This window comes from Haliotis rufescens, unplaced genomic scaffold (genome assembly GCF_023055435.1).
Source record: "Haliotis rufescens isolate VD_foot unplaced genomic scaffold, xgHalRufe1.0.p SCAF_5, whole genome shotgun sequence".
Taxonomy (NCBI): domain Eukaryota; kingdom Metazoa; phylum Mollusca; class Gastropoda; order Lepetellida; family Haliotidae; genus Haliotis; species Haliotis rufescens.
The window spans coordinates 49,638,521-49,656,655 of NW_025964223.1; the positions used below are offsets into that span (position 1 = coordinate 49,638,521).

Genomic DNA, 18,135 nt, shown 5'->3' on the forward strand with positions numbered 1-18,135 from the left:
ATCAGTGTTTTCAAGTTTTCTTTTGGGGTATTTGGATGGCCCTGAAAAGGGCCTTTGGACCACAGAAATGTGGAGCGAAGGCGTGACAATGAGAGCTTAAGCCTTCTTTGGCTTGACTGCCTTCTTCTTGGGGGTCTTGACCTTCTTGGGTTTGGCTGCTGCCTTCTTGGGTGTCTTCGCCTTCTTGGGCTTGGCTGCAGCCTTCACCTTCTTTGGTGACTTAGCGGCCTTCTTAGCGGCTGTTTTGGGTTTCTTGGCAGCAGCTGGCTTCTTGACTTTCTTGGGGGATTTGGCAGCCTTCTTTGGTTTGGCAGCTGCCTTAGCCTTCTTGGGTTTTTCGTCTTTCTTTGCCTCGCCAAGACGGAATGATCCAGCGGCTCCAGTTCCCTTTGATTGCTTCAGTGCGCCGTTCTTGACTCCATTTTTCAAAGCAGTCTTGATGCGAGCATTGATGGCCACCTGGTTGTCACCAACCTTGTAGTTGGCCAAGATGTATTTCAGAACAGCCTGTCGGGAAGAACCACCCCTCTCCTTCAGGGTTGAAATAGCTTTCTTGATCATCTCCAAATAGGTAGGATGTGCGGCAGCCTTCTTAGGCTTGGCAGCAGCCTTCTTCTTGGGAGTCTTGACAACAGCGGGGGCAGCAGCAGCATCAGCCATAGTGGTAAGTTTGAGTGGTAAAAATTCACGTCAGCTACGAGAGAAGCACAGAGAGCGAATGACACTTCCCCACAGACAGCCCGGCTGATACTCCGGAGGCGCGGACGTCGGAGGAGACACCCTGCTTGTTGTGGCTGATAGCTGCACGCTTACAAGCGCGTGTGCTTTTTCGTGTATTTGTATCCGAATAATCACTTCTTAATCAAGGAAAGTTTCAATTTCAACAATACAGTTAGGTAGTAAAAACATTTGGCTACATTTCGGTTACAATAGCAACGCTCACGGGTGAAGTTCAAAGCCACACGTGCTGTTTCCAATGAAGCGACCCAGTCTAAAATGTAGACATCGCTACTTTCAAAAGCACATTTTTAGCCTTGAGACTCAAGTTTATGCATTTTAAACGTTGCCTGTCAATTCTCAATATATCTAACTATGAAAGTAAAACACAACACTCATCAGTATTGCCTATGATAAGCTAGAACAAGCTTTCAAACAACGACAATGAAGCACGTTTTTCTGACGACTTCGCCATTTTGCAACAGAAAACATTTGACACTATATTTATGGAGACATAATTTTGGTCACTTCAATTAGAGTTGAAACTAACTTTGTCATAACAAGTAAGTAACGGGGATTTTACTTTCAGGAAAACAGTCTAGTAAGACGAGGATCTCGGGACACAAGCAGCTAGGGCGCGAAGCCCCGAACAGTAACATATATACATTGGTGTTTAGATCACTCGATCGGTCGTCACAGATTAAGTCTTTTTGCCTGTCTTAATAGCACGATATTAGTAGGGGTCTTCGTCGTTTGGATGTTAATTTTACCAGAACAATATAGGCTACCATCCATCAACGAAAAGTGAATGTTTCAGACGAAAGGCCGGATCGAGTGAGCGAGTGTGCCGGGCCTCGTGTTAAACAGTGATCACATGTTTTTAGAACGGCTAGATTTTAATCCCTGTAAATATACATCATAAATCAACAAACACAACATGTCTACTGAACCCGCTGAAAACGCGAGCATGCTGTTTTCATGGCAATGTCTGTTTACCAATGTGTGGTGGCTATATGTAGCTAAAGTTTGCCGACAAGCATTGTCTACGGCCATACCACGTTGAAAACACCGGTTCTCGTCCGATCACCGAAGTTAAGCAACGTCGGGCCCGGAGAGTACTTGGATGGGTGACCGCCTGGGAACACCGGGTGCAGTAGACATTTTTGCTGTGCGATTCCCACTTTTTTTCTTTTTCGACCATAAGGTGCACTTGCCTCATTCACATCTGATGTAATCATACACTTTTATTTCCTTGTAAATGGCCCCACTCATGCATGTCTGCTCAAAGACATAGCTGCCAGCCATGTATTCTTACATACCTTTACAGAAAGGAATTTTCCACTATACATGTGATCATATTCAGTTGTCAGTTCACCCAACTCGTCAACTATTCTGAAGGCATGTACGTCCTTTTCGCCACATAAAGGTGTTTGCGTGCACCGATAATTGACTATTTTACTTACTTTCTTACTTTCAAAGCATGAATATATAATATATACATGTAAAATTATAATGTTGTTCGTGTTAAGTCTCGGCTCACATCTCTTTGCCTACACAGATAAGAAAAGGAGAAAGAGTTAGATCGTACAGAGCGCCTGTCAATAGGAGTTCACTGGCTTGCAGCTGGAAAATGTATTTTGAAAGCTGTGAGCAAGCTGATCACTGTTGACACGCTTTAAAAATATGAAAAAAAAACGACGCGACTGTGTGATAAACCAGCTATTTTATGTTCCCCGTTCTAGCTGATCGCTGGCAAACGTACTTTAGACTTATTAGAAAGTATTTCCATACATTTCTCTCGCCATACAACAGGTAGATGTGACATGTTGCAGGTAGGGGGCTAGGCGAAACGCACACGACCAAGGGCGCACAACTCTTGGCGCTCTATTTGAAAAGTCGTGCACAGGCGAGGCGTGTGTCGGTAAAACACCCCGTGGATGTCTGGCCTTTATCGCCGTTTTACACCTTTGAACACAACGTGCATGTGCAGCTACACACATAGGAAGTCTGCACTCAGGATATTATATATATCAACGACACTAATCGCCTCACTTTCCAACATACACCCATTTGGGGGGTTAATAAACAAGCATAACAACAGTCATTAGTGTGAAGACACACTACCCCACCCCCCCATCCCCCCCCCACACACACAATAAAATCCCTGACATACCTTTATCAACATCACCTATGTGTGTTATGTGCGTGGTGGGTGTTGCTGCCACGTTATCTCTGTTATCACGAGAACCTGCACTTTATTACTGCTAATATACATATTTATTGTTTTGTTATCAGTGTTTTCAAGTTTTCTTTTGGGGTATTTGGATGGCCCTGAAAAGGGCCTTTGGACCACAGAAATGTGGAGCGAAGGCGTGACAATGAGAGCTTAAGCCTTCTTTGGCTTGACTGCCTTCTTCTTGGGGGTCTTGACCTTCTTGGGTTTGGCTGCTGCCTTCTTGGGTGTCTTCGCCTTCTTGGGCTTGGCTGCAGCCTTCACCTTCTTTGGTGACTTAGCGGCCTTCTTAGCGGCTGTTTTGGGTTTCTTGGCAGCAGCTGGCTTCTTGACTTTCTTGGGGGATTTGGCAGCCTTCTTTGGTTTGGCAGCTGCCTTAGCCTTCTTGGGTTTTTCGTCTTTCTTTGCCTCGCCAAGACGGAATGATCCAGCGGCTCCAGTTCCCTTTGATTGCTTCAGTGCGCCGTTCTTGACTCCATTTTTCAAAGCAGTCTTGATGCGAGCATTGATGGCCACCTGGTTGTCACCAACCTTGTAGTTGGCCAAGATGTATTTCAGAACAGCCTGTCGGGAAGAACCACCCCTCTCCTTCAGGGTTGAAATAGCTTTCTTGATCATCTCCAAATAGGTAGGATGTGCGGCAGCCTTCTTAGGCTTGGCAGCAGCCTTCTTCTTGGGAGTCTTGACAACAGCGGGGGCAGCAGCAGCATCAGCCATAGTGGTAAGTTTGAGTGGTAAAAATTCACGTCAGCTACGAGAGAAGCACAGAGAGCGAATGACACTTCCCCACAGACAGCCCGGCTGATACTCCGGAGGCGCGGACGTCGGAGGAGACACCCTGCTTGTTGTGGCTGATAGCTGCACGCTTACAAGCGCGTGTGCTTTTTCGTGTATTTGTATCCGAATAATCACTTCTTAATCAAGGAAAGTTTCAATTTCAACAATACAGTTAGGTAGTAAAAACATTTGGCTACATTTCGGTTACAATAGCAACGCTCACGGGTGAAGTTCAAAGCCACACGTGCTGTTTCCAATGAAGCGACCCAGTCTAAAATGTAGACATCGCTACTTTCAAAAGCACATTTTTAGCCTTGAGACTCAAGTTTATGCATTTTAAACGTTGCCTGTCAATTCTCAATATATCTAACTATGAAAGTAAAACACAACACTCATCAGTATTGCCTATGATAAGCTAGAACAAGCTTTCAAACAACGACAATGAAGCACGTTTTTCTGACGACTTCGCCATTTTGCAACAGAAAACATTTGACACTATATTTCTGGAGACATAATTTTGGTCACTTCAATTAGAGTTGAAACTAACTTTGTCATAACAAGTAAGTAACGGGGATTTTACTTTCAGGAAAACAGTCTAGTAAGACGAGGATCTCGGGACACAAGCAGCTAGGGCGCGAAGCCCCGAACAGTAACATATATACATTGGTGTTTAGATCACTCGATCGGTCGTCACAGATTAAGTCTTTTTGCCTGTCTTAATAGCACGATATTAGTAGGGGTCTTCGTCGTTTGGATGTTAATTTTACCAGAACAATATAGGCTACCATCCATCAACGAAAAGTGAATGTTTCAGACGAAAGGCCGGATCGAGTGAGCGAGTGTGCCGGGCCTCGTGTTAAACAGTGATCACATGTTTTTAGAACGGCTAGATTTTAATCCCTGTAAATATACATCATAAATCAACAAACACAACATGTCTACTGAACCCGCTGAAAACGCGAGCATGCTGTTTTCATGGCAATGTCTGTTTACCAATGTGTGGTGGCTATATGTAGCTAAAGTTTGCCGACAAGCATTGTCTACGGCCATACCACGTTGAAAACACCGGTTCTCGTCCGATCACCGAAGTTAAGCAACGTCGGGCCCGGAGAGTACTTGGATGGGTGACCGCCTGGGAACACCGGGTGCAGTAGACATTTTTGCTGTGCGATTCCCACTTTTTTTCTTTTTCGACCATAAGGTGCACTTGCCTCATTCACATCTGATGTAATCATACACTTTTATTTCCTTGTAAATGGCCCCACTCATGCATGTCTGCTCAAAGACATAGCTGCCAGCCATGTATTCTTACATACCTTTACAGAAAGGAATTTTCCACTATACATGTGATCATATTCAGTTGTCAGTTCACCCAACTCGTCAACTATTCTGAAGGCATGTACGTCCTTTTCGCCACATAAAGGTGTTTGCGTGCACCGATAATTGACTATTTTACTTACTTTCTTACTTTCAAAGCATGAATATATAATATATACATGTAAAATTATAATGTTGTTCGTGTTAAGTCTCGGCTCACATCTCTTTGCCTACACAGATAAGAAAAGGAGAAAGAGTTAGATCGTACAGAGCGCCTGTCAATAGGAGTTCACTGGCTTGCTGCTGGAAAATGTATTTTGAAAGCTGTGAGCAAGCTGATCACTGTTGACACGCTTTAAAAATATGAAAAAAAAACGACGCGACTGTGTGATAAACCAGCTATTTTATGTTCCCCGTTCTAGCTGATCGCTGGCAAACGTACTTTAGACTTATTAGAAAGTATTTCCATACATTTCTCTCGCCATACAACAGGTAGATGTGACATGTTGCAGGTAGGGGGCTAGGCGAAACGCACACGAGCAAGGGCGCACAACTCTTGGCGCTCTATTTGAAAAGTCGTGCACAGGCGAGGCGTGTGTCGGTAAAACACCCCGTGGATGTCTGGCCTTTATCGCCGTTTTACACCTTTGAACACAACGTGCATGTGCAGCTACACACATAGGAAGTCTGCACTCAGGATATTATATATATCAACGACACTAATCGCCTCACTTTCCAACATACACCCATTTGGGGGGTTAATAAACAAGCATAACAACAGTCATTAGTGTGAAGACACACTACCCCACCCCCCCATCCCCCCCCCCACACACACAATAAAATCCCTGACATATCTTTATCAACATCACCTATGTGTGTTATGTGCGTGGTGGGTGTTGCTGCCACGTTATCTCTGTTATCACGAGAACCTGCACTTTATTACTGCTAATATACATATTTATTGTTTTGTTATCAGTGTTTTCAAGTTTTCTTTTGGGGTATTTGGATGGCCCTGAAAAGGGCCTTTGGACCACAGAAATGTGGAGCGAAGGCGTGACAATGAGAGCTTAAGCCTTCTTTGGCTTGACTGCCTTCTTCTTGGGGGTCTTGACCTTCTTGGGTTTGGCTGCTGCCTTCTTGGGTGTCTTCGCCTTCTTTGGCTTGGCTGCAGCCTTCACCTTCTTTGGTGACTTAGCGGCCTTCTTAGCGGCTGTTTTGGGTTTCTTGGCAGCAGCTGGCTTCTTGACTTTCTTGGGGGATTTGGCAGCCTTCTTTGGTTTGGCAGCTGCCTTAGCCTTCTTGGGTTTTTCGTCTTTCTTTGCCTCGCCAAGACGGAATGATCCAGCGGCTCCAGTTCCCTTTGATTGCTTCAGTGCGCCGTTCTTGACTCCATTTTTCAAAGCAGTCTTGATGCGAGCATTGATGGCCACCTGGTTGTCACCAACCTTGTAGTTGGCCAAGATGTATTTCAGAACAGCCTGTCGGGAAGAACCACCCCTCTCCTTCAGGGTTGAAATAGCTTTCTTGATCATCTCCAAATAGGTAGGATGTGCGGCAGCCTTCTTAGGCTTGGCAGCAGCCTTCTTCTTGGGAGTCTTGACAACAGCGGGGGCAGCAGCAGCATCAGCCATAGTGGTAAGTTTGAGTGGTAAAAATTCACGTCAGCTACGAGAGAAGCACAGAGAGCGAATGACACTTCCCCACAGACAGCCCGGCTGATACTCCGGAGGCGCGGACGTCGGAGGAGACACCCTGTTTGTTGTGGCTGATAGCTGCACGCTTACAAGCGCGTGTGCTTTTTCGTGTATTTGTATCCGAATAATCACTTCTTAATCAAGGAAAGTTTCAATTTCAACAATACAGTTAGGTAGTAAAAACATTTGGCTACATTTCGGTTACAATAGCAACGCTCACGGGTGAAGTTCAAAGCCACACGTGCTGTTTCCAATGAAGCGACCCAGTCTAAAATGTAGACATCGCTACTTTCAAAAGCACATTTTTAGCCTTGAGACTCAAGTTTATGCATTTTAAACGTTGCCTGTCAATTCTCAATATATCTAACTATGAAAGTAAAACACAACACTCATCAGTATTGCCTATGATAAGCTAGAACAAGCTTTCAAACAACGACAATGAAGCACGTTTTTCTGACGACTTCGCCATTTTGCAACAGAAAACATTTGACACTATATTTCTGGAGACATAATTTTGGTCACTTCAATTAGAGTTGAAACTAACTTTGTCATAACAAGTAAGTAACGGGGATTTTACTTTCAGGAAAACAGTCTAGTAAGACGAGGATCTCGGGACACAAGCAGCTAGGGCGCGAAGCCCCGAACAGTAACATATATACATTGGTGTTTAGATCACTCGATCGGTCGTCACAGATTAAGTCTTTTTGCCTGTCTTAATAGCACGATATTAGTAGGGGTCTTCGTCGTTTGGATGTTAATTTTACCAGAACAATATAGGCTACCATCCATCAACGAAAAGTGAATGTTTCAGACGAAAGGCCGGATCGAGTGAGCGAGTGTGCCGGGCCTCGTGTTAAACAGTGATCACATGTTTTTAGAACGGCTAGATTTTAATCCCTGTAAATATACATCATAAATCAACAAACACAACATGTCTACTGAACCCGCTGAAAACGCGAGCATGCTGTTTTCATGGCAATGTCTGTTTACCAATGTGTGGTGGCTATATGTAGCTAAAGTTTGCCGACAAGCATTGTCTACGGCCATACCACGTTGAAAACACCGGTTCTCGTCCGATCACCGAAGTTAAGCAACGTCGGGCCCGGAGAGTACTTGGATGGGTGACCGCCTGGGAACACCGGGTGCAGTAGACATTTTTGCTGTGCGATTCCCACTTTTTTTCCTTTTTCGACCATAAGGTGCACTTGCCTCATTCACATCTGATGTAATCATACACTTTTATTTCCTTGTAAATGGCCCCACTCATGCATGTCTGCTCAAAGACATAGCTGCCAGCCATGTATTCTTACATACCTTTACAGAAAGGAATTTTCAACTATACATGTGATCATATTCAGTTGTCAGTTCACCCAACTCGTCAACTATTCTGAAGGCATGTACGTCCTTTTCGCCACATAAAGGTGTTTGCGTGCACCGATAATTGACTATTTTACTTACTTTCTTACTTTCAAAGCATGAATATATAATATATACATGTAAAATTATAATGTTGTTCGTGTTAAGTCTCGGCTCACATCTCTTTGCCTACACAGATAAGAAAAGGAGAAAGAGTTAGATCGTACAGAGCGCCTGTCAATAGGAGTTCACTGGCTTGCTGCTGGAAAATGTATTTTGAAAGCTGTGAGCAAGCTGATCACTGTTGACACGCTTTAAAAATATGAAAAAAAAACGACGCGACTGTGTGATAAACCAGCTATTTTATGTTCCCCGTTCTAGCTGATCGCTGGCAAACGTACTTTAGACTTATTAGAAAGTATTTCCATACATTTCTCTCGCCATACAACAGGTAGATGTGACATGTTGCAGGTAGGGGGCTAGGCGAAACGCACACGACCAAGGGCGCACAACTCTTGGCGCTCTATTTGAAAAGTCGTGCACAGGCGAGGCGTGTGTCGGTAAAACACCCCGTGGATGTCTGGCCTTTATCGCCGTTTTACACCTTTGAACACAACGTGCATGTGCAGCTACACACATAGGAAGTCTGCACTCAGGATATTATATATATCAACGACACTAATCGCCTCACTTTCCAACATACACCCATTTGGGGGGTTAATAAACAAGCATAACAACAGTCATTAGTGTGAAGACACACTACCCCACCCCCCCATCCCCCCCCCACACACACAATAAAATCCCTGACATACCTTTATCAACATCACCTATGTGTGTTATGTGCGTGGTGGGTGTTGCTGCCACGTTATCTCTGTTATCACGAGAACCTGCACTTTATTACTGCTAATATACATATTTATTGTTTTGTTATCAGTGTTTTCAAGTTTTCTTTTGGGGTATTTGGATGGCCCTGAAAAGGGCCTTTGGACCACAGAAATGTGGAGCGAAGGCGTGACAATGAGAGCTTAAGCCTTCTTTGGCTTGACTGCCTTCTTCTTGGGGGTCTTGACCTTCTTGGGTTTGGCTGCTGCCTTCTTGGGTGTCTTCGCCTTCTTGGGCTTGGCTGCAGCCTTCACCTTCTTTGGTGACTTAGCGGCCTTCTTAGCGGCTGTTTTGGGTTTCTTGGCAGCAGCTGGCTTCTTGACTTTCTTGGGGGATTTGGCAGCCTTCTTTGGTTTGGCAGCTGCCTTAGCCTTCTTGGGTTTTTCGTCTTTCTTTGCCTCGCCAAGACGGAATGATCCAGCGGCTCCAGTTCCCTTTGATTGCTTCAGTGCGCCGTTCTTGACTCCATTTTTCAAAGCAGTCTTGATGCGAGCATTGATGGCCACCTGGTTGTCACCAACCTTGTAGTTGGCCAAGATGTATTTCAGAACAGCCTGTCGGGAAGAACCACCCCTCTCCTTCAGGGTTGAAATAGCTTTCTTGATCATCTCCAAATAGGTAGGATGTGCAGCAGCCTTCTTAGGCTTGGCAGCAGCCTTCTTCTTGGGAGTCTTGACAACAGCGGGGGCAGCAGCAGCATCAGCCATAGTGGTAAGTTTGAGTGGTAAAAATTCACGTCAGCTACGAGAGAAGCACAGAGAGCGAATGACACTTCCCCACAGACAGCCCGGCTGATACTCCGGAGGCGCGGACGTCGGAGGAGACACCCTGCTTGTTGTGGCTGATAGCTGCACGCTTACAAGCGCGTGTGCTTTTTCGTGTATTTGTATCCGAATAATCACTTCTTAATCAAGGAAAGTTTCAATTTCAACAATACAGTTAGGTAGTAAAAACATTTGGCTACATTTCGGTTACAATAGCAACGCTCACGGGTGAAGTTCAAAGCCACACGTGCTGTTTCCAATGAAGCGACCCAGTCTAAAATGTAGACATCGCTACTTTCAAAAGCACATTTTTAGCCTTGAGACTCAAGTTTATGCATTTTAAACGTTGCCTGTCAATTCTCAATATATCTAACTATGAAAGTAAAACACAACACTCATCAGTATTGCCTATGATAAGCTAGAACAAGCTTTCAAACAACGACAATGAAGCACGTTTTTCTGACGACTTCGCCATTTTGCAACAGAAAACATTTGACACTATATTTCTGGAGACATAATTTTGGTCACTTCAATTAGAGTTGAAACTAACTTTGTCATAACAAGTAAGTAACGGGGATTTTACTTTCAGGAAAACAGTCTAGTAAGACGAGGATCTCGGGACACAAGCAGCTAGGGTGCGAAGCCCCGAACAGTAACATATATACATTGGTGTTTAGATCACTCGATCGGTCGTCACAGATTAAGTCTTTTTGCCTGTCTTAATAGCACGATATTAGTAGGGGTCTTCGTCGTTTGGATGTTAATTTTACCAGAACAATATAGGCTACCATCCATCAACGAAAAGTGAATGTTTCAGACGAAAGGCCGGATCGAGTGAGCGAGTGTGCCGGGCCTCGTGTTAAACAGTGATCACATGTTTTTAGAACGGCTAGATTTTAATCCCTGTAAATATACATCATAAATCAACAAACACAACATGTCTACTGAACCCGCTGAAAACGCGAGCATGCTGTTTTCATGGCAATGTCTGTTTACCAATGTGTGGTGGCTATATGTAGCTAAAGTTTGCCGACAAGCATTGTCTACGGCCATACAATGTTGAAAACACCGGTTCTCGTCCGATCACCGAAGTTAAGCAACGTCGGGCCCGGAGAGTACTTGGATGGGTGACCGCCTGGGAACACCGGGTGCAGTAGACATTTTTGCTGTGCGATTCCCACTTTTTTTCTTTTTCGACCATAAGGTGCACTTGCCTCATTCACATCTGATGTAATCATACACTTTTATTTCCTTGTAAATGGCCCCACTCATGCATGTCTGCTCAAAGACATAGCTGCCAGCCATGTATTCTTACATACCTTTACAGAAAGGAATTTTCCACTATACATGTGATCATATTCAGTTGTCAGTTCACCCAACTCGTCAACTATTCTGAAGGCATGTACGTCCTTTTCGCCACATAAAGGTGTTTGCGTGCACCGATAATTGACTATTTTACTTACTTTCTTACTTTCAAAGCATGAATATATAATATATACATGTAAAATTATAATGTTGTTCGTGTTAAGTCTCGGCTCACATCTCTTTGCCTACACAGATAAGAAAAGGAGAAAGAGTTAGATCGTACAGAGCGCCTGTCAATAGGAGTTCACTGGCTTGCTGCTGGAAAATGTATTTTGAAAGCTGTGAGCAAGCTGATCACTGTTGACACGCTTTAAAAATATGAAAAAAAAACGACGCGACTGTGTGATAAACCAGCTATTTTATGTTCCCCGTTCTAGCTGATCGCTGGCAAACGTACTTTAGACTTATTAGAAAGTATTTCCATACATTTCTCTCGCCATACAACAGGTAGATGTGACATGTTGCAGGTAGGGGGCTAGGCGAAACGCACACGACCAAGGGCGCACAACTCTTGGCGCTCTATTTGAAAAGTCGTGCACAGGCGAGGCGTGTGTCGGTAAAACACCCCGTGGATGTCTGGCCTTTATCGCCGTTTTACACCTTTGAACACAACGTGCATGTGCAGCTACACACATAGGAAGTCTGCACTCAGGATATTATATATATCAACGACACTAATCGCCTCACTTTCCAACATACACCCATTTGGGGGGTTAATAAACAAGCATAACAACAGTCATTAGTGTGAAGACACACTACCCCACCCCCCCATCCCCCCCCACACACACAATAAAATCCCTGACATATCTTTATCAACATCACCTATGTGTGTTATGTGCGTGGTGGGTGTTGCTGCCACGTTATCTCTGTTATCACGAGAACCTGCACTTTATTACTGCTAATATACATATTTATTGTTTTGTTATCAGTGTTTTCAAGTTTTCTTTTGGGGTATTTGGATGGCCCTGAAAAGGGCCTTTGGACCACAGAAATGTGGAGCGAAGGCGTGACAATGAGAGCTTAAGCCTTCTTTGGCTTGACTGCCTTCTTCTTGGGGGTCTTGACCTTCTTGGGTTTGGCTGCTGCCTTCTTGGGTGTCTTCGCCTTCTTTGGCTTGGCTGCAGCCTTCACCTTCTTTGGTGACTTAGCGGCCTTCTTAGCGGCTGTTTTGGGTTTCTTGGCAGCAGCTGGCTTCTTGACTTTCTTGGGGGATTTGGCAGCCTTCTTTGGTTTGGCAGCTGCCTTAGCCTTCTTGGGTTTTTCGTCTTTCTTTGCCTCGCCAAGACGGAATGATCCAGCGGCTCCAGTTCCCTTTGATTGCTTCAGTGCGCCGTTCTTGACTCCATTTTTCAAAGCAGTCTTGATGCGAGCATTGATGGCCACCTGGTTGTCACCAACCTTGTAGTTGGCCAAGATGTATTTCAGAACAGCCTGTCGGGAAGAACCACCCCTCTCCTTCAGGGTTGAAATAGCTTTCTTGATCATCTCCAAATAGGTAGGATGTGCGGCAGCCTTCTTAGGCTTGGCAGCAGCCTTCTTCTTGGGAGTCTTGACAACAGCGGGGGCAGCAGCAGCATCAGCCATAGTGGTAAGTTTGAGTGGTAAAAATTCACGTCAGCTACGAGAGAAGCACAGAGAGCGAATGACACTTCCCCACAGACAGCCCGGCTGATACTCCGGAGGCGCGGACGTCGGAGGAGACACCCTGCTTGTTGTGGCTGATAGCTGCACGCTTACAAGCGCGTGTGCTTTTTCGTGTATTTGTATCCGAATAATCACTTCTTAATCAAGGAAAGTTTCAATTTCAACAATACAGTTAGGTAGTAAAAACATTTGGCTACATTTCGGTTACAATAGCAACGCTCACGGGTGAAGTTCAAAGCCACACGTGCTGTTTCCAATGAAGCGACCCAGTCTAAAATGTAGACATCGCTACTTTCAAAAGCACATTTTTAGCCTTGAGACTCAAGTTTATGCATTTTAAACGTTGCCTGTCAATTCTCAATATATCTAACTATGAAAGTAAAACACAACACTCATCAGTATTGCCTATGATAAGCTAGAACAAGCTTTCAAACAACGACAATGAAGCACGTTTTTCTGACGACTTCGCCATTTTGCAACAGAAAACATTTGACACTATATTTCTGGAGACATAATTTTGGTCACTTCAATTAGAGTTGAAACTAACTTTGTCATAACAAGTAAGTAACGGGGATTTTACTTTCAGGAAAACAGTCTAGTAAGACGAGGATCTCGGGACACAAGCAGCTAGGGTGCGAAGCCCCGAACAGTAACATATATACATTGGTGTTTAGATCACTCGATCGGTCGTCACAGATTAAGTCTTTTTGCCTGTCTTAATAGCACGATATTAGTAGGGGTCTTCGTCGTTTGGATGTTAATTTAACCAGAACAATATAGGCTACCATCCATCAACGAAAAGTGAATGTTTCAGACGAAAGGCCGGATCGAGTGAGCGAGTGTGCCGGGCCTCGTGTTAAACAGTGATCACATGTTTTTAGAACGGCTAGATTTTAATCCCTGTAAATATACATCATAAATCAACAAACACAACATGTCTACTGAACCCGCTGAAAACGCGAGCATGCTGTTTTCATGGCAATGTCTGTTTACCAATGTGTGGTGGCTATATGTAGCTAAAGTTTGCCGACAAGCATTGTCTACGGCCATACCACGTTGAAAACACCGGTTCTCGTCCGATCACCGAAGTTAAGCAACGTCGGGCCCGGAGAGTACTTGGATGGGTGACCGCCTGGGAACACCGGGTGCAGTAGACATTTTTGCTGTGCGATTCCCACTTTTTTTCTTTTTCGACCATAAGGTGCACTTGCCTCATTCACATCTGATGTAATCATACACTTTTATTTCCTTGTAAATGGCCCCACTCATGCATGTCTGCTCAAAGACATAGCTGCCAGCCATGTATTCTTACATACCTTTACAGAAAGGAATTTTCCACTATACATGTGATCATATTCAGTTGTCAGTTCACCCAACTCGTCAACTATTCTGAAGGCATGTACGTCCTTTTCGCCACATAAAGGTGTTTGCGTGCACCGATAATTGACTATTTTACTTACTTTCTTACTTTCAAAGCATGAATATATAATATATACATGTAAAATTATAATGTTGTTCGTGTTAAGTCTCGGCTCACATCTCTTTGCCTACACAGATAAGAAAAGGAGAAAGAGTTAGATCGTACAGAGCGCCTGTCAATAGGAGTTCCCTGGCTTGCTGCTGGAAAATGTATTTTGAAAGCTGTGAGCAAGCTGATCACTGTTGACACGCTTTAAAAATATGAAAAAAAAACGACGCGACTGTGTGATAAACCAGCTATTTTATGTTCCCCGTTCTAGCTGATCGCTGGCAAACGTACTTTAGACTTATAAGAAAGTATTTCCATACATTTCTCTCGCCATACAACGGGTAGATGTGACATGTTGCAGGTAGGGGGCTAGGCGAAACGCACACGACCAAGGGCGCACAACTCTTGGCGCTCTATTTGAAAAGTCGTGCACAGGCGAGGCGTGTGTCGGTAAAACACCCCGTGGATGTCTGGCCTTTATCGCCGTTTTACACCTTTGAACACAACGTGCATGTGCAGCTACACACATAGGAAGTCTGCACTCAGGATATTATATATATCAACGACACTAATCGCCTCACTTTCCAACATACACCCATTTGGGGGGTTAATAAACAAGCATAACAACAGTCATTAGTGTGAAGACACACTACCCCACCCCCCCATCCCCCCCCACACACACAATAAAATCCCTGACATACCTTTATCAACATCACCTATGTGTGTTATGTGCGTGGTGGGTGTTGCTGCCACGTTATCTCTGTTATCACGAGAACCTGCACTTTATTACTGCTAATATACATATTTATTGTTTTGTTATCAGTGTTTTCAAGTTTTCTTTTGGGGTATTTGGATGGCCCTGAAAAGGGCCTTTGGACCACAGAAATGTGGAGCGAAGGCGTGACAATGAGAGCTTAAGCCTTCTTTGGCTTGACTGCCTTCTTCTTGGGGGTCTTGACCTTCTTGGGTTTGGCTGCTGCCTTCTTGGGTGTCTTCGCCTTCTTGGGCTTGGCTGCAGCCTTCACCTTCTTTGGTGACTTAGCGGCCTTCTTAGCGGCTGTTTTGGGTTTCTTGGCAGCAGCTGGCTTCTTGACTTTCTTGGGGGATTTGGCAGCCTTCTTTGGTTTGGCAGCTGCCTTAGCCTTCTTGGGTTTTTCGTCTTTCTTTGCCTCGCCAAGACGGAATGATCCAGCGGCTCCAGTTCCCTTTGATTGCTTCAGTGCGCCGTTCTTGACTCCATTTTTCAAAGCAGTCTTGATGCGAGCATTGATGGCCACCTGGTTGTCACCAACCTTGTAGTTGGCCAAGATGTATTTCAGAACAGCCTGTCGGGAAGAACCACCCCTCTCCTTCAGGGTTGAAATAGCTTTCTTGATCATCTCCAAATAGGTAGGATGTGCGGCAGCCTTCTTAGGCTTGGCAGCAGCCTTCTTCTTGGGAGTCTTGACAACAGCGGGGGCAGCAGCAGCATCAGCCATAGTGGTAAGTTTGAGTGGTAAAAATTCACGTCAGCTACGAGAGAAGCACAGAGAGCGAATGACACTTCCCCACAGACAGCCCGGCTGATACTCCGGAGGCGCGGACGTCGGAGGAGACACCCTGCTTGTTGTGGCTGATAGCTGCACGCTTACAAGCGCGTGTGCTTTTTCGTGTATTTGTATCCGAATAATCACTTCTTAATCAAGGAAAGTTTCAATTTCAACAATACAGTTAGGTAGTAAAAACATTTGGCTACATTTCGGTTACAATAGCAACGCTCACGGGTGAAGTTCAAAGCCACACGTGCTGTTTCCAATGAAGCGACCCAGTCTAAAATGTAGACATCGCTACTTTCAAAAGCACATTTTTAGCCTTGAGACTCAAGTTTATGCATTTTAAACGTTGCCTGTCAATTCTCAATATATCTAACTATGAAAGTAAAACACAACACTCATCAGTATTGCCTATGATAAGCTAGAACAAGCTTTCAAACAACGACAATGAAGCACGTTTTTCTGACGACTTCGCCATTTTGCAACAGAAAACATTTGACACTATATTTCTGGAGACATAATTTTGGTCACTTCAATTAGAGTTGAAACTAACTTTGTCATAACAAGTAAGTAACGGGGATTTTACTTTCAGGAAAACAGTCTAGTAAGACGAGGATCTCGGGACACAAGCAGCTAGGGCGCGAAGCCCCGAACAGTAACATATATACATTGGTGTTTAGATCACTCGATCGGTCGTCACAGATTAAGTCTTTTTGCCTGTCTTAATAGCACGATATTAGTAGGGGTCTTCGTCGTTTGGATGTTAATTTAACCAGAACAATATAGGCTACCATCCATCAACGAAAAGTGAATGTTTCAGACGAAAGGCCGGATCGAGTGAGCGAGTGTGCCGGGCCTCGTGTTAAACAGTGATCACATGTTTTTAGAACGGCTAGATTTTAATCCCTGTAAATATACATCATAAATCAACAAACACAACATGTCTACTGAACCCGCTGAAAACGCGAGCATGCTGTTTTCATGGCAATGTCTGTTTACCAATGTGTGGTGGCTATATGTAGCTAAAGTTTGCCGACAAGCATTGTCTACGGCCATACCACGTTGAAAACACCGGTTCTCGTCCGATCACCGAAGTTAAGCAACGTCGGGCCCGGAGAGTACTTGGATGGGTGACCGCCTGGGAACACCGGGTGCAGTAGACATTTTTGCTGTGCGATTCCCACTTTTTTTCTTTTTCGACCATAAGGTGCACTTGCCTCATTCACATCTGATGTAATCATACACTTTTATTTCCTTGTAAATGGCCCCACTCATGCATGTCTGCTCAAAGACATAGCTGCCAGCCATGTATTCTTACATACCTTTACAGAAAGGAATTTTCCACTATACATGTGATCATATTCAGTTGTCAGTTCACCCAACTCGTCAACTATTCTGAAGGCATGTACGTCCTTTTCGCCACATAAAGGTGTTTGCGTGCACCGATAATTGACTATTTTACTTACTTTCTTACTTTCAAAGCATGAATATATAATATATACATGTAAAATTATAATGTTGTTCGTGTTAAGTCTCGGCTCACATCTCTTTGCCTACACAGATAAGAAAAGGAGAAAGAGTTAGATCGTACAGAGCGCCTGTCAATAGGAGTTCCCTGGCTTGCTGCTGGAAAATGTATTTTGAAAGCTGTGAGCAAGCTGATCACTGTTGACACGCTTTAAAAATATGAAAAAAAAACGACGCGACTGTGTGATAAACCAGCTATTTTATGTTCCCCGTTCTAGCTGATCGCTGGCAAACGTACTTTAGACTTATAAGAAAGTATTTCCATACATTTCTCTCGCCATACAACGGGTAGATGTGACATGTTGCAGGTAGGGGGCTAGGCGAAACGCACACGACCAAGGGCGCACAACTCTTGGCGCTCTATTTGAAAAGTCGTGCACAGGCGAGGCGTGTGTCGGTAAAACACCCCGTGGATGTCTGGCCTTTATCGCCGTTTTACACCTTTGAACACAACGTGCATGTGCAGCTACACACATAGGAAGTCTGCACTCAGGATATTATATATATCAACGACACTAATCGCCTCACTTTCCAACATACACCCATTTGGGGGGTTAATAAACAAGCATAACAACAGTCATTAGTGTGAAGACACACTACCCCACCCCCCCATCCCCCCCCACACACACAATAAAATCCCTGACATACCTTTATCAACATCACCTATGTGTGTTATGTGCGTGGTGGGTGTTGCTGCCACGTTATCTCTGTTATCACGAGAACCTGCACTTTATTACTGCTAATATACATATTTATTGTTTTGTTATCAGTGTTTTCAAGTTTTCTTTTGGGGTATTTGGATGGCCCTGAAAAGGGCCTTTGGACCACAGAAATGTGGAGCGAAGGCGTGACAATGAGA

At 44.3% G+C, this 18,135-nt stretch overlaps 6 protein-coding genes and 6 non-coding genes across 12 annotated transcripts; 6 read left to right on the forward strand and 6 right to left on the reverse strand.

The window, feature by feature from the left end:
• Window positions 1-126: 126 nt before the first annotated feature.
• LOC125372898 (histone 24-like) lies at window positions 127-660 on the reverse strand (the record flags this gene model as incomplete). Its single annotated transcript, XM_048383601.1, has 1 exon — window positions 127-660. A coding segment is annotated over exon 1 (534 nt), but the record flags the coding sequence as incomplete, so codon positions are not given.
• Window positions 661-1,758: 1,098 nt separating this feature from the next.
• On the forward strand, window positions 1,759-1,877 carry LOC125373628. The gene has a single exon (XR_007218467.1). It is a non-coding gene; the product is annotated as a 5S ribosomal RNA (ribosomal RNA).
• Window positions 1,878-3,133: 1,256 nt separating this feature from the next.
• Window positions 3,134-3,667, reverse strand: LOC125372899 (histone 24-like; the record flags this gene model as incomplete). Its single annotated transcript, XM_048383602.1, has 1 exon — window positions 3,134-3,667. A coding segment is annotated over exon 1 (534 nt), but the record flags the coding sequence as incomplete, so codon positions are not given.
• Window positions 3,668-4,765: 1,098 nt separating this feature from the next.
• Window positions 4,766-4,884, forward strand: LOC125373629. Its single transcript, XR_007218468.1, has one exon. It is a non-coding gene; the product is annotated as a 5S ribosomal RNA (ribosomal RNA).
• A 1,257-nt stretch (window positions 4,885-6,141) lies between these two features.
• Window positions 6,142-6,675, reverse strand: LOC125372897 (histone 24-like; the record flags this gene model as incomplete). The annotated part of the gene is made up of 1 exon (XM_048383600.1): window positions 6,142-6,675. A coding segment is annotated over exon 1 (534 nt), but the record flags the coding sequence as incomplete, so codon positions are not given.
• A 1,098-nt stretch (window positions 6,676-7,773) lies between these two features.
• On the forward strand, window positions 7,774-7,892 carry LOC125373631. The gene has a single exon (XR_007218469.1). It is a non-coding gene; the product is annotated as a 5S ribosomal RNA (ribosomal RNA).
• Window positions 7,893-9,149: 1,257 nt separating this feature from the next.
• On the reverse strand, window positions 9,150-9,683 carry LOC125372911 (histone 24-like; the record flags this gene model as incomplete). The annotated part of the gene is made up of 1 exon (XM_048383617.1): window positions 9,150-9,683. A coding segment is annotated over exon 1 (534 nt), but the record flags the coding sequence as incomplete, so codon positions are not given.
• Window positions 9,684-10,781: 1,098 nt separating this feature from the next.
• Window positions 10,782-10,900, forward strand: LOC125373605. The gene has a single exon (XR_007218446.1). It is a non-coding gene; the product is annotated as a 5S ribosomal RNA (ribosomal RNA).
• A 1,255-nt stretch (window positions 10,901-12,155) lies between these two features.
• Window positions 12,156-12,689, reverse strand: LOC125372968 (histone 24-like; the record flags this gene model as incomplete). Its single annotated transcript, XM_048383737.1, has 1 exon — window positions 12,156-12,689. A coding segment is annotated over exon 1 (534 nt), but the record flags the coding sequence as incomplete, so codon positions are not given.
• A 1,098-nt stretch (window positions 12,690-13,787) lies between these two features.
• Window positions 13,788-13,906, forward strand: LOC125373632. The gene has a single exon (XR_007218470.1). It is a non-coding gene; the product is annotated as a 5S ribosomal RNA (ribosomal RNA).
• A 1,255-nt stretch (window positions 13,907-15,161) lies between these two features.
• On the reverse strand, window positions 15,162-15,695 carry LOC125373187 (histone 24-like; the record flags this gene model as incomplete). The annotated part of the gene is made up of 1 exon (XM_048384115.1): window positions 15,162-15,695. A coding segment is annotated over exon 1 (534 nt), but the record flags the coding sequence as incomplete, so codon positions are not given.
• A 1,098-nt stretch (window positions 15,696-16,793) lies between these two features.
• LOC125373633 lies at window positions 16,794-16,912 on the forward strand. The gene has a single exon (XR_007218471.1). It is a non-coding gene; the product is annotated as a 5S ribosomal RNA (ribosomal RNA).
• Window positions 16,913-18,135: the final 1,223 nt, after the last annotated feature.